The sequence below is a fragment of the Heptranchias perlo genome, chromosome 13 (assembly GCF_035084215.1).
Source record: "Heptranchias perlo isolate sHepPer1 chromosome 13, sHepPer1.hap1, whole genome shotgun sequence".
NCBI lineage: Eukaryota > Metazoa > Chordata > Chondrichthyes > Hexanchiformes > Hexanchidae > Heptranchias > Heptranchias perlo.
The window spans coordinates 45,846,088-45,861,546 of NC_090337.1; the positions used below are offsets into that span (position 1 = coordinate 45,846,088).

General features: G+C 40.8%; 1 protein-coding gene across 1 annotated transcript in view; it reads left to right on the forward strand.

Moving 5' to 3' along the window:
* The first annotated feature begins 5,355 nt into the window (after positions 1-5,355).
* Positions 5,356-15,459, forward strand: part of prss59 (serine protease 59, putative) — a 50,722-nt gene continuing 40,618 nt past the window's right edge. Inside the window, exons 1-4 of the mRNA XM_067994738.1 lie at positions 5,356-5,443; positions 7,337-7,545; positions 8,806-8,987; positions 13,170-13,402. Of these exons, the coding sequence (XP_067850839.1) occupies positions 5,356-5,443; positions 7,337-7,545; positions 8,806-8,987; positions 13,170-13,402 (712 nt within the window). The remainder of the gene's footprint in view (positions 5,444-7,336; positions 7,546-8,805; positions 8,988-13,169; positions 13,403-15,459) is intronic.

Sequence of the window (15,459 nt, forward strand, 5' to 3'; positions counted from 1 at the left end):
TTTTGGACTATGAGAATGCTTTTGCTGTGCTTAATCACAGTTTTAGAATAAATCATTTAAATAACAATATCTACTTAGTACTATTTAGTATTTCCTCCGTGATTGTTTCCATCCTTTCTTCTTCCTTCTGTTATTTCATCATCATTTGTTTCTCCTTAATTAATCAATTAATAATCATCAAATAATGGAAAGTCACAGGAACAGTGTCCCTTTAGGAGTTGTACTCATTGTGGTGTCATAAAAGCCACAACCTTTCTGTACTCTAATGCTGGATGACAGCCATGGCCTCAGCCTTGTCACCCCAGTTACTTTTCTCACAGTAAACAGAATTGTTCTGCTGCTACTCCGAAAGGAAATATACTTGAAAGTTTTTTCTTCAGAATCAGTTGATTGATACTAACTTGTAGTGACCTATGTTGTAGGAACATAAGAACATAAGAAATAGGAGCAGGAGTAGGCCATACAGCTCCTCAAGCCTGCTCTGTCATTCAATAAGATCATGGCTGATCTTCGACCTCAACTCCACTTTCCTGCCCGATCCTCATATCCCTTGATTCCCTTATAGTCCAAAAATCTATTGATCTCAGCCTTGAATATACTTAATGACTGAGCATCCACAGCCCTCTGGGGTAGTGAATTCTAAAAGTTCACAATCCTCTGAGTGAAGAAATTTCTCCTCATCTCAGTCCTAAATGTAAGCACTATGAATATTAACTATTCCAAAATTAGTTTTTGTTTAAATAGAACTTTGTAAATATAAAATATATTTAGTTTGTCTTTGGACTATATGTGAACCATGGGGTTGGGTTTTCACTTGTTACTGCTATTTGTTACACGCAATTTGGTCGGAATTGTCCGAACCAGCGCAGAGGATCGGAGAATTTTAAACTTAAGTGAGTTACATCCAAAACCACTTATGCTCGTGTTTTCCATGATCTTTTACACTGGTTCAAGATTCAATTTGCCTGAATCAGGCCCTACTCACAAAACAGGCCACGCCCCCAGGTCAAAATTGCAAGATTCCGCCGATTGCGCTGGTTCGGGCAGGTTCTTCTAATTGCGTTCATTTTCTTAGGTGCACAGGCGCTAGTAGGCAAGTTTTAAAAGCTTTTTCATATCAAAAAATATTTACTTTACTAAGAAACTGACTAGTGTACATCAATGCTGCAGGACATTCTGAAGGGGGAGGGTGAACAGCCAGAGGTCATGGTCCATATCGGTACCAATGACATCGGTAAAAAAAGGGATGAGGTCCTGCAAGCAGAATATCGGGAGTTAGGAAATAAATTAAAAAGCAGGACCTCTAAGGTAGTAATCTCAGGATTACTCCCAGTGCCACGTGCTAGCGAGAGCAGAAATAGGAGAATAGACTAGATGAATGCGTGGCTTGAGAGATGATGTAGGAGGGAGGGGTTTAAATTCCTGAGGCATTGGGACCGATTCTGGGAAAGGCGGGACCTGCACAAGCTGGACAGGTTGCACCCAAGCAGAACCGGGACCAATATCCTCGGGTAGGCATTTGCTAGTTCTGTAGGGGAGGGTTTAAACTAGTATGGCAGGGGGATGGGAACCAAAGGGCAGGCACAGATAGGACAAATTCAGACCAGGAAGCGGGAAGTAGAAAAGCAGTTAGTGACCTAGTTAGTGACTCAGAAAGCCAAAAGAAGCAAAGGTTAAATAGTGTTCAGCACAGGAATTTGATGGGGTTAAAGGGTATATACTTCAATGCAAGGAGTATCACAAACAAAGCAGATGAGCTAATGGCACAGATAGATACATGGCAGCATGATATCATTGCTATGACGGAAACCTGGCTTAAAGAGGGGGATAAATGGCAGCTCAATATCCCTGGATATAGAGTTTTCAGGCAGGATAGAGTGGGTGATAAAAAAGGAGGGGGGTGGGGGGTAGCATTATTGGTTAAAGAATCAATTACAGTTGTGAGAAGGGATGATATGCTAAATGGATCATCAATCGAGGCCATATGGGTTGAGCTAAGAAATAAAAAAGGGGCAGTCACACTACTAGGACCCCCAAATAGCGAAAGTGAGATAGAAGAACAAATATGTAGGCAAATTTCTGAGTGCAAAAATAAGAAGGCAATAATAGTAGGGGACATCAACTACCCTATCATCAACTGGGATTCAAACAATGTGAGGGGCACAGAGGGCACAAAATTCTTGATCGGTGTCCAGGAGAACTTTTTTAGCCAGTACATGACAAGCCCAACAAGAGGGGATGCAATTCTAGATTTAGTCCTGGGAAATGAAGATGGGCAAGTGGGTGAAATGACAGTGGGTGACCATATTGGGGATAGTGACCACAATTCGGTTAATTTTAGCATTATTATGGAAAAGGACAGAGTTAAATCAGGAGTAAACGTTTTAAATTTGGGGAAGGCAAATTTTACAGAACTAAGAGGTGATTTGGCAGAAGTGGACTGGACACAACTACTTGAGGAGAAATCAGTGGCAAGCCAGTGCGAGGCATTAAAAGTGAAATTCTCCGGGTACAATGTAGACACGTCCCCTCAAAGAAAAAGGGTGGCACTGCCAAATTTAGAGCCCCCGGTTGTCTAGAAGTATACGGGGCAAGATAAAGCAGAAAAAGAAAGCTTATGACTGTCACAGAAAACTAAATACTGCAGAAATCCTAGAGGAGTATACAAAGTACAGGGTTGATGTAAAAAAGGAAATAAGGAAAGCAAAGAGAGGGCATGAAAAAATATTAGCTAGTAAGATTAAAGAAAACCTAAAGATGTTTTATCAGTACATTAAGAACAAGAAGATAGCTAAGGAAAAGGTGGGACCTATCAGGGATGATAAGGGTAACTTGTGTGTAGAAGCAGAGGATATGGGTAGGGTTTTAAATGAATATTTTGTCTCCGTATTCACAAAGGAAAGGGATGATCTGGATGTAGTAGCTAAAGAGGAGAGGTGTGAAATATTGGATAAGGTAAACATAACGAGAGAGGAAGTACTAGAGGGACTAGAATCCTTGAAAGTTGATCAGTCACAAGGGCCGGATGGATTGTTTCCTAGGCTATTGAAGGAAGCCAGGGAGGAAATAACGGATGCTCTGAGGATCATTTTCCAATCCTCACTAGATACAGGGGAGGTACCGGAGGACTGGTAAACTGCAAACCAATTACCATTGTTTTAAGAGTTTTAAAAGGCCGAACAATTATAGGCCGGTCAGTCTTACCTCGGTGGTGGACAAACTATTAGAATCAATACTGAGAGATAGGATAAACTGTCACTTGGAAAGGCATGGTTTAATCAGGGATCGTCAGCATGGATTTGTTCAGGGAAGGTCATGCCTTACAAATCTGATTAAATTCTTTGAGGAAGTGACAAGGAGGATTGATGAGGGTTGTGCAGTGGATGTTTTCTACATGGATTTTAGTTAGGCATTTGACAAGCTCCCACATGGCAGACTGGTCAGAAAGGTAAAAGCCCATGAGATACAGGGAAATGTGGTGAATTGGATCCATTGGCTCAGCAACAGGAAACAAAGATTAAAAGTCGATGGGTGTCTTTGCAAATGGAAATCTGTTTCCAGTGGTGTGCTATAGGGCTCAGTATTGGGTCCCTTGCTGTTTGTGGTATATGTTAATGATTTGGACTTGAATGTAGGGGTCATGATTGGCAAATTTGCAGACGACACAAAAATTGGCCGTGTAGTTGATAGTGAAAAGAATAGCTGTAGACTCCAAGAAGATATCAATGGGTTGGTGGAGTGGGTGGAAAAGTGGCAAATGGAGTTCAACCCAGAGAAGTGTGAGGTAATGCACTTAGGTGGGGGCAAACAGTAAAAGGGAATACACAGTAAACGGGAATATATTGAGAGGGGTAGAGGAAGTGAGAGACCTTGGAGTGCATGTGCACAGGTCCCTGAAGGTGGCAGTAGATAAGGTTGTGAAGAAGGCATAAGGAATGTTCTCCGTTGTTAGCCGAGGTATAGAATACAAAAGCAGGGATGTAATGATGGAACTGTATAAAACGCTGGTAAGGCCACAGCTGGAGTATTGTGCGTAGTTCTGGTCACCACATTACAGGAAGGACATAATTGCTCTGGAGAGAGTGCAGAGAAGATTAACAAGAGTGTTGCCAGGACTTGAAAATTGCAGCTACGAGGAGAGATTGGATAGGCTGGGGTTGTTTCTCTTGGAGCAGAGGAGGCTGAGGGGTGACTTGATTAAGGTGTACAAAATTATGAGGGGCCCAGATAGAGTAGATAGGAAGTACCTGTTTCCCATAACGGAGAGTTCAAGAACTAGAGGACGTAGATTTAAGCTGATTGGCGGAAGGATTAGAGGGGACGAGGAAAAACTTTTTTACCCAGAGGGTGGTGGGTGTATGGAATTTGCTGCCCGAATTGGTGGTAGAGGCAAGGACCCCCAACTCTTTCAAAAAAGTACCTGGACCTGCACCTAAAGTGCTGTAAGCTGCAGGGCTATGGACCGGGTGCTGGAAGATGGGATTAGAATGGGGACCTGGTTGTTCTTCGAGCCGGCACGGACATGATGGGCCGAATGGCCACTTTCTGTGCTGTATCTTTTCTATGGTTCTAATGAAGTTATTAAATGGTTCAGTATAGTTTTTTAAAGTAATTTTCAGTGATTTTAAATCAGGTTACTGACAGGTAGAGGACTGGACACTCCTATTAAAAATGCTGATAAACCCATTTTCAGCTGTATTAATAAAACTGCACCAGGTAATTAATCACTCTTAAATACAGTGAAACCTGTACAAACAGATACCTGCAAAAAATGTACACTTATTGACAGTCCAAATTAACTTACATTGTAACAGATACAAACTGCATCTTGAAATCACGGACAGTTGCAAATTACAAACAACAGATAGCCTTTAATGCACCAAGTCCGCTTATAACTTAAAACATGGGACACACTGTTCAGCATAAGGTGGCAGTGGATGAAAGAAACAGCTTTTGTGGAATGGAGAACTCTTTACCCAGCATCCATCGTGGCAGAGAAACCGCTCTATCTCTGGGATTGAATGCTTACACGGCTCTATCCCAGGAATAGAGCGGTTTCTCTGGATGCTGGATGAAGAACTCTCCATTCAACAAAAGCCCGACACAGCATTGAGCAACACATCTCACGCCGCCAGTGTGTCAGGTACTATTGAGCTGCTAACAGCCCCCTCCCCATCCTCCACTCATCAAACATTAGCAGCTACAGTACATGGAGGGAGGGGTGCCAGACAGGGGTCTGTAGGACATTCAACAACCCAATTTGGCTGGCATTTCCCAGGCACTCTGGCCCTGCAGCAGCCAACATGGCAGATCCCAGGACCCCGGCATCCTCTCTCAATGGAAAAGGACCCCAGGATGGCAATGAACTGGGAAACTCAACAAACAGAAAATGAACTGAAATCACATCCCGCTTGCAGGGCTTCAGAATTAGGCACGATCCCAGGTGAGGATGAAAAAAAGGAATGCTGCAGGAAATACAGCCAATCCCAGGATATTTGGCTCATCCGGTTCACTGTACATCCAACAACCATTTTGAAAATAAGGACACCTGATGCAAGTCCCTTAGGTGTCACTAATTTACAGGTTTCACTGTATATCAAGGAATACTTTTTAATGGAAAGAGAAAAAAAGAAACTGTTATGTTCTATTACACTGTCCAATTGTGCTGGTTCATGAAAGATTTTACATTTGTGATTATGCAAATGAATTTTAGCATAACCTTGAAGCCTAACCAAAGCAGCAGAATTTCAAGTGCATTTTGGGGTAGACTAGAATTCTACAACACCAAAAACAGATGAACTGGTCATTTATCTTATTAAAGTGTTTGTGGGACCTTACAGCGCACAAACTGGCTGTCTTATTTGCTTTCTTATTCTAGAGGAATAAAATTGAAAAGCAGGGAAATTATGTTAAACTTGTATAGAACCTTGGTTAGTACTGTGCACAGTTCTGTTCTCCATATTACAAGAAGGATATAGAGGCACTGGAGAAGGTGCAAAAAAGATTTACAAGGATGATACCAGAACTGAGAGGTTATAACTATCAGGAAAAACTGAACAGACTGGGATCTTTTCTCTGGAAAAAAAGACTGAGGGGTGACCTAATAGAAGTCTTTAAAATTATGAAGGGGTTTGATAGGGTAGATGTAGAGAAGATGTTTTCACTTGTGGGAAGTCCAAAACTAGAGACCATAAATATAAGATAGTCACTAATAAATCCAATAAAGAATTCAGGAGAAACTTCTTTACCCAGAGAGTGGTGAGAATGTGGAACCTGCTACCACGTGAAGTCGTGGAGGCAAATAGCATTGATGAGGAAGTTAGATAAGCACATGAGGGAGAAAGAAATAAAAGGATATGAAGTAGGGTGGGAGGAGGATGTTGTGGAGCATAAACACTGGCACAGACCAGTTGGGCTGAATGGTTTGTTTCTGTGGCCTAAATTCTATGTAATTCTTTGTAGTATATAACAATAACCCCATTTCTAAAAGTAATGACTGTGAGTATTGTGGGATGTTCAGTGGATGTACAAAAATGTTATATGTGCAAGTTCTTTCTTAACGGCCTTTTATCGCAGTCTTTTAATTTGGATCCCAGGAGCTTAGCATCCATTGGCCAGCTCCCAGCATTTATGATGTTAAATCTGCTTTCAATAGATCCTGGGTCTGCAAGTATGACTCCAGGTTAGAGTACTACGTGACCAAGAACAGAGTACACCACAGTAAACAGAAGGATATGATAAATATCCCCCACTCAATTACCTGTGAGATAACCACTAAAGTGTTTACATTTGGCAATAACTTGACCGCTACTGGGGAGTGAGGGGTTAAAGAAGAGACATAAGGTTAAGGACTGATCTGAAGACAGACCATTAACAAGTGGATGTGCTCCATAGGAATCCTCTGGAGGCCGTCACTTTCACTGTTGGAGCAAATGGGAAACTAATCAGATTCCAAGCATGAGGTCTAAATCTTATTTTAATGCGGAAATATTTTTTGGGATGACTGGGCGAGAAGTGTACAGTAGCTGCCTGGTGAGTCGGTGTTTAACAAGCACATTATTTATCCTTAGAGCTTCCTTCCAACAGCTTTGTGATGTCACTTTGTCATTTGTGATGCCTAAGCAGTGCAATTGTGATTGTTACTTTGTGGTATTTCTCCTCGGAGTGTTAACGTTATTAACCACAAGCAGTAAGTTGAAATGAATGTACACGATGCAGCTGCCAGATGTCGCTGTTCTAGTGATCTGCATTTCATCAGCTGATCCAAGCAGGTTTTGCTTTTCATCAGGTTTCATAACTATGATAAACGTCTTCATGTAAGGGCTATGACCCTAAGTGTGTAGTGTGGCTATATCAATGATAAGAATGACTTGTCTTGTGCTATCAGTTGTTCTTTTGGTTTCCTGTGAATGGTGTGCTTTAGGTTTTCACAATTCAAGGTATCTCAGAATTTTACGGCAGAAACCCCGTTTTGCAGGAACTGAGCAATGGTTCGTCCAGAGGCTGGATCATTTCAACGCCGCTGATGGGAGGGTATGGAACCAGGTAATCTTTAATGCAAATGAATGAAAGATGTTTCTCATTCCAGAAATACAGACGGATTGGAATAAATAATGATCTATATGCAGGATATTTTGTCCAGGGTAATCCATTGGTTGTTCCCTGTTTAAAAAAAATTACAGTTACCTACGTATACAATAAATTGTGGCTAAGTAAGAGAGTACATGCACACAGAGCCTCTTTGCTATATTTTCAAAAAATTACGCTGAGGTTGAATAAAATAATTGTTACTGTAATGAGGCAATTTCTGTGCTCTTAAAACATTCTCTACTGGCAAATTCTTGTAAGATATTTTACCAAATTTAACAGATAAATGTACTTATTTGATTCGAACACCTATGTCGGCCTCTAATTTTAACTCAGTTTTAACTTAATATAAACTTGTTAAACAATAATAAAATTGCAATAGTTTGCACTGCAGTCAGTCAATGTTATTATTTCAACAGAATTCCCATCTATATATATATATAGATCGATAAGGAAATAAGTTCCTAAATTCTGTAATACAAGAATAATGTTTGATCATCCCAAGGGCATGGGATAATGTTGTCTGCACAGAAGATCAATGTGGAGTAGCAAAAATTTACACTCTAATGAATATTGTGGAGTTTTTTTACTGCTTTTGTGGATCAGGGAATATTTAGGCAAAAGTTTCCCTGTAGAAGTTAAATGGGTAGGAAAACATCCATGAAAGGATAAACTGTACAAAAGCCAAATGGCATTTTCTCATTCCATTACTGCCGTGGCCTTACCTCAAAATTGTTCAACCTTGCAGTTAAAAACAATGGCAGTACAATTAGCCAAAATTCCAGTGTTGTCCTTTTCTAAAAGATGTTTTTCATAGCATACAGAAGCACTTTTTTAATCATCATGGCTGCAGCATCAGGTAATTGGCTATCAGTAAAGATGTGAACATTTGTCTGACTGATGTACTTAATATCCTTGATGGTGCAGCGTCCTGGTCAATCCATCTTGGTTATGACCTCGTTAATTTTTTGTTGGGGTAATTTCCCAACAAAATAACAGGAAATTATTTTTCAAAAGACTCACTATTGTAGTCATAATTTATTGCTGTTATTGATGACAATGCAAAATTTTAGTCTAGTTCCTTGGTCTTTCATTCAGTAATTTTATTTTTGGATTTAATATTTTTTGAAGTGATAATGAATGGTGTATAAATTTTGAGTAAAATTCAAATAAATTTGGAAAATTAGTACTGCTCCATCTTTGCTTTTATTTTCCCAGAGATTTTATATCAATGATACATTTTATCGGCCCGGGAGTCCTGTCTTTCTGATGATTGGTGGAGAGGGGACTGCAAACCCAGCATGGATGGACTATGGTGCCTGGTTAACATTTGCAGAAAAGTTGGGTGCCCTCTGTCTACTTATAGAGCATCGGTTTTATGGAAAAAGTCAACCAACAATGTAGGTTTAAAAAGTAGTGCTTCATTTTAGTTTTCACTATCTCATATGATATTTGACTAAGATTCACTTTTTTATTTTGTATTTTTATCTTTTTCATCTGCTTGGCCTGACATCTGAAGCTGAGCAGATGGCTATGCAGCCTGCTTTCAGGCCACCACAAGTATCCTCTGGAAGTTAGCTAGCTCCTAGGGGCCACCGGAAACCACCTGGTTATGTCCTCTGATATTCACTCTCTCCCACTTTCCTCAGCTGGTGAATGCCACCATCTCTGCTCTGCATCTTCCTGCATCATTCAGCTAAGGTCAAGAGCTGAGTGGAAAAAAAATACAATTCTATGTACCATTCTATGGCACTGTTAGTGCACTATTATTCAACACCACCACACTGTCCTGTTTAATTTTCTTTACCTGACATCTTTTTATTCTACTTTTAAAGTAGTAATGCTGCTGCACTCCTGAGTTAATCAAAAAGGCAATTCTTTAATTTTCTCCAGTAGATTGTGTAGAGAAAAGTTGACAAAATGGAAGTGCTACAGTAATTGTTGCATAAACTTACCTCACAGCATTTTAGTCCACTTGAATCAATCCCTCTCCTAACATGTATTCCCAGTCGTACAACTGCTGTGATATTTTAATGGTAAGAAGTTCAGCTTGTATCGTTTTGATTGAATGGTAAGATCACAAGGCAGAAAACCAATTGGTCCATCTTAATTTATCCATCCAGAAAGACCATATAGTTCCCCACACTGCTTCATCTAATTGTTTTTTTAAATAATTCTTGCATTTTTAACTCCATTATTTTACCTGGAAGTCAATTTCAATGGTTGATCACTCTTTGAAGAAGAACTGCCTGATAAATTTACTTTTTGCTAATTTAAAGTTGTGTTTCCTTGTCCTACTCTTGCAGTTTAATTTAAAGTAGTATTCCGGATTTACCTTTTTCATTCCCTTAACTGTCTTTTTTCAGGCACGTTTTATGAGGCTGACAAGCCCAAAATTCTCCAACCTTTCCTCATAGCTCTTTGACACTAAAGGTCGGCCTGTGTCCCGTGTTTGAATGTTTCCCTTGTTTCTCAGCAACCATTACCAGACACAGTCCTCGGGTGCACTGCAAATGGAGCATTTTGCAGTAGAATCACAACTTTCTCTGACCTATATTCTCCTACTTTGGCTATGAAGTTAAGCATTCTATTGGCTTTATTAATTGCTACTTTGCACTGGTTGGGCATGTTGAGCAACCAGTTGATGAAGACTCCTGTTTTAATTACCGCTAACTATTTCAACACCATTCTTGGAGTGTGTGTGTTGCCCATTTTCCTTCCCATGTGTTTTAATTTACATTTATCTGTATTAAATTTCATCTAATATTGTTCTGTCCACTTACATATTTTGATCAGCTTAATCTGGAATTTCTGAGCTGAATTAGCTGTTCTTTGGGGAAAGTTGTCTCTGGAAATAGGTCAGTATGGACATATGACAATTTTGTGGCCTAGTTTTTTGGGTCTAGTTTTTGGGGCTTGCTTGGAGCATCCATTTTTTAAATTCATTCATGGGATGTGGATGTCGCTGGCAAGGCCAGCATTTATTGCCCATCCCTAATTGCCCTTGAGAAGGTGGTGGTGAGCCACCTTCTTGAACCACTGCAGTCCATGTGGTGAAGGTACTCCCACAGTACTGTTAGGTAGGGAGTTCCAGGATTTTGACCCAGCGACGATGAAGGAACGGCGATATATTTCCAAGTCAGGATGGTGTGAGTTTGGGAGGGGAAAGTGCAGGTGGTGTTTCCATGCGCCTGCTGCCCTTGTCCTTCTAGGTGGTGGAGGTAGTGGGTTTGGGAGGTGCTGTCGAAGAAGCCTTGGCGAATTGCTGCAGTGCATCTTGTAGATGATACACACTGCAGCCATGGTGCGCCGGTAGTGGAGGGAGTGAATGTTTAAGGTGGTAGATGGGGTGCCAATCAAGCGGGCTACTTGACCTGGATGGTGTCAAGCTTCTTGAGTGTTGTTGGAGCTGCACTCATCCAGGCAATTGGGGAGTATTTCATCACACTCCTGACTTGTGCCTTGTAGATGGTGGAAAGGCTTTGGGGAGTCAGGAGTTGAGTCACTCGCTGCAGAATACCCAGCCTCTGACCTGCTCTTGTAGCCACAGTATTTATGTGGCTGGTCCAGTTAAGTTTCTGGTCAGTGGTGACCCCCAGGAGCCAAGCAAGTGGACTGCTTTATAATTAAATGTCCATTTTAAAAAATATAACCAGAACATTTTTGTGACTATTTTTACAATTTAAAATAGGGAACAGCAAAAATAATTGTCAAAATTTTAATGGTCCACAAAATAATAGCCAGTGCAACATAACCAAGAGGAGACAAAGAAATGGTCACATACCTCCAGTTTCAGAATTTTGTGAAAAAGGATATAGAAAGGCAAAAATGATTTAAAAACACAGCATTTGTCATGATAGTTGTAGTAGAAGGCAGGAGGGTATGGAACTGTGCTATATGAGAGATAATGCGAGCTGCACTTGTCTCACACTATCTATATGTTCCTATCCTGTATTTTCTGTGCTCCTTGAGGTGAAAAATTGTTCCCGGCACAATGCTACTACAATGGTAAGATTAGGTTCATACTGGAGTGTGATGGTTTTAGAGGTAAATAGTTGTGTAACAGAAATCATTAAATATATAAAATAAACTAGTTATTCTTCAAAAATTAACAAGTTTGTTGACTGGAGGCCTCAGTGAGATGGATAGGCATTCTAAGCGGCTTGGTCTAAAATATTATTGAAAAATATATCCCAAATATTTTTGTTTCTTTTTTTTATTCATTCTTTGGGGTGTAGGTGTCGCTGGCGAGGCCGGCAATTTTCGCCCATCCCTAGTTGCTTTTGAGAAGGTGGTGGTCAGCCTTCTTTTTGAACCACTGCAGTCCATGTGGTGAAGGTACTTCCGTAATGCAGATAGGTAGGAAGTTCCAGGATTTTGACCCAGCGGCAATGAAGAAACAACAATATATGTCCAAGTCAGGTTGGTGTGTGACATGGAGGGGAACTTGAAAGCTATGGCATTCCCTTATATTTAGGTAATGGAGGTCGTGGATTTTGGAGGTGGTGCTGAAGAATCCTTGGCTATTTACCGCGTGCATCCCGTAGATAGATAGTACACACTGCAGCCATGGTATGCCAGTAATGGAGGGGATGGATATTTAAGCTCATAGATGGGGTGCCAATCAAGTGGACTGCATTGTCCTGGATGGTGTCAAGCTTCTTGAATGTTGTTGCTGCTGCACCCATCCAGGCAAGTGGAGAGTATTCCATCACACTCCTGACTTGTGGCTCATAGGTGGTGGAGAGGCTTTGGACTGTTAGGAAGTGAACCACTCGCTGAAGAATACCCAGCCTTTGACCAGCTCTAATAGCCACAGCACTTATGTGGCTAATTCAGTTGAATTTCTGGTCAATGGTGACTCCCAGGATGTTGATGTGAGGGACGTGGCAATGGTAATGCCATTCAGTGCCAATGGGAGGTGGTTAGGATCTCTCTTGTTGGAGATGGTCATTGCCTGGTGTAAATGATCCTTGCCACTTACCAGCTCAAGCCTGGATGTTGTCCGGGTTTTCCTGCATGCAGTCAAGGACTGCTTCATTTTCTCAGGAATTGCAAATGTAACTAAACACTCTGCAATGATCAGCGAACAGCCCCACTTCTGACCCTATGATGGTGAGATGGTCATTGATGAAGCAACTGAAGATAGTTGAGCCTAGGACGCTGACCTGAGGAACTCTTGCAGTGTTTTCCTGGGGCTGAGATGATTGGTCACCAACAACCACAACCATCATCCTTTGTGCCCGGTATGACTGGAGGGTCACTGGAGGGTTTTCCCCCCTGATCCCTGTTGGCTTTGGTTTTACTAGGGCTCCTTGGTGCCACACTCAGTCAAATTCTCAGCCAAAAGCCCTACAAGCAATAATTCAAGTTGAGATTTCATACAAACTGCAGAGTGATGATCAACAGTTCTATTTTCAAGTGCCGTCTTCTGGTTTGTTTCATTTGATCTAATGCTGAACTTTAATGTGAATTTTGATATTAATGAGGAAAAGAAGTAATTTCTAAATTTCCTTTAAACACATACCTAATGTTAAAACAGTTAACCCTCTAATGCTGTGTTCGTTAAAATTTTCTTCAAGGGACTTGAGCATTTCAAATCTTCAGTACCTCCGTAGTGATCAGGCACTAGCAGACCTTGCCCACTTTCGAACTATGGTGGATGTGAAAATGAACCTTACACTCAACAAGTGGATTGCTTTTGGAGGTTCCTATCCAGGATCCCTTGCAGCGTGGTTTAGACTGAAGTACCCACACCTGGTCTATGCTGCAGTTGCATCCAGTGCACCAGTGCATGCTGTCGTCAACTTTCCGGGTGAGTACTATCAATTCATTATCCAAGCTATAAGTGTTGCATTTATTTCTCCACTACTCTCCTGAGGAAGCTGATTCTTAACAGGAGTACAGTTCCATGGACCGACTTTGTGACCTGAGGCAGTGAGTGTCAGCAGGTTATTTGACCATTGTGCCTCTAACCCACATGCAGTTCCTAATGTGTAGCTGGATAAAAATCAGGAACAGGAGCCTTAATTGTTTTCTCTTTTTCTTTTTTCAGCACAGAATAGGGTTTGAACCTGGGACCTTCTGGTCTGGATGGCATAGTGGGTAAATGTGTTGCATTTACCCACCATGCCATCAATTGAGCTGTTGTTTCACTGAAGTTCATCTGTCTTTCAGATGAGACGTTAAATTGAGGCACCATCTGCCCCCTCAGGTGGACATAAATGATCTCACGGCACTAATCAATGAAGAGCAGGGGAGTTTTCTCAGTGTTCTGGCCAACATTTATCCATAAAACCAACACCTAAAACAGATGATCTGGTTATTTATTTCACTGCTGTTTGTGGAAGTTTGCTGTGCGCAAATTGGCTGCTGCATTTCTAACATTACAACAGTGACTGCACTTCAAAAGTACGTCATTGGCTGAAAGATGCTTTGGGACATCCTGAAAGGCGCTATATAAACACACGTCTTTCTTTTAACTGAAGACTTGCTACTCACTGTCTTAAATGGGTATAAAATAGCACAGTGTAACTCATTTTCTAACATTGTGCAAATGATTAAATGGATCAGCAGTACATAGAATATGTTAGTTATTTCAGGAAGGTTTTTCTGTCTGCGTTTGTCCATTTATTATGCATACAGTTTCCTCCTTTATCCTCAGTAAATATGGAGTAGAGTTTCCGCTAGATTGCGCTGGTTTTATTAGCGAAATCTGGCCGAATCAGCACAAAAGATCGAGGAATTTTATGCCCAGCGTAATTCACGTTTCCGGGATCTTTTGCACTGGTTCAAAAATCATTGCGCTGAAACCGGCCCCACCCGTAACACTGGCCACGTCCCCCGATCAAAATAACGAGGGTGCCGAGTTTCTGCCAGTTGTGCCCGATCAATGAGGGTCTTCAGATTAAGCCCGTTTTCTTAGGCGCACAGGCATGTGAAGGCACGTTTTAAACATTTTTACATAGTAAATTCAATATTTTTTACTAAGAAACTGACCAGAGTACACCAAAGAAAGTAGTAAATAGTTCAATATAGTTTCTAAAAGTCATTTTCAGTGACTTAAAATCAGGTTATTCACAGATGGAGGTCTGCACACTCTTATTAAAAATGCTTATTTTTTGTGAAACTCATTTTCAGTTATATTAATAAAACTGCACCAGGTTACCACTCAAATACATCTATGAATATTTTTTATTGCAAAGAAAAAAATAAATGATTAGGCTCTGTTAAGCTGCCAGATTGCACTGATTTATGGAAGATTTTAAGTTTGCGATTATGCAAATGCATTTTAGAGGAAACTCGAATTGTAACCTAACTGACATAATTTTCGGGCCCAATGCAGAAACTCTACCCCAATACATTCTGTGACAAGGTTGTGGTCCTTCTGACTGGGCTGAGAGAAGATGGAATTGTGGCTCCTTCCACCTCAAGAAGAGGGGGAGGAAGTTGGGTATATAAGGCAAAATCCAGAAAGTTCCTTCGGGGGAAGGGGGAGAGAAAAAGAAACCAAGTGTTGTTGCAGTTGCTGATTTTACTGGTTATTACAAAATACACTGTTAAAAGAAGTTGAAGATCTTACTATCTGATGCTTTTGTGGGCCTTCACACATGCAACCATGCGTGCACAGATTTCTCTCCTGCACAGGAAATTGGACTTCACTCAGGTAATGTAAATGGAATACAACTTAGCTGGAACCCATATTGAAGCTGCCGCTCTCAGATCAGCAGCAGCATGAATGTAGCTTTAGTATTTACATCACTCCACTGGCAAGCCCCATTGTGTTTACTGAAAATATTTAAAATGTATCATGTGAAATTATACAATATTGCAATTTGCTTTTGATTATTACTTGAATTTAAGTAAATCTGC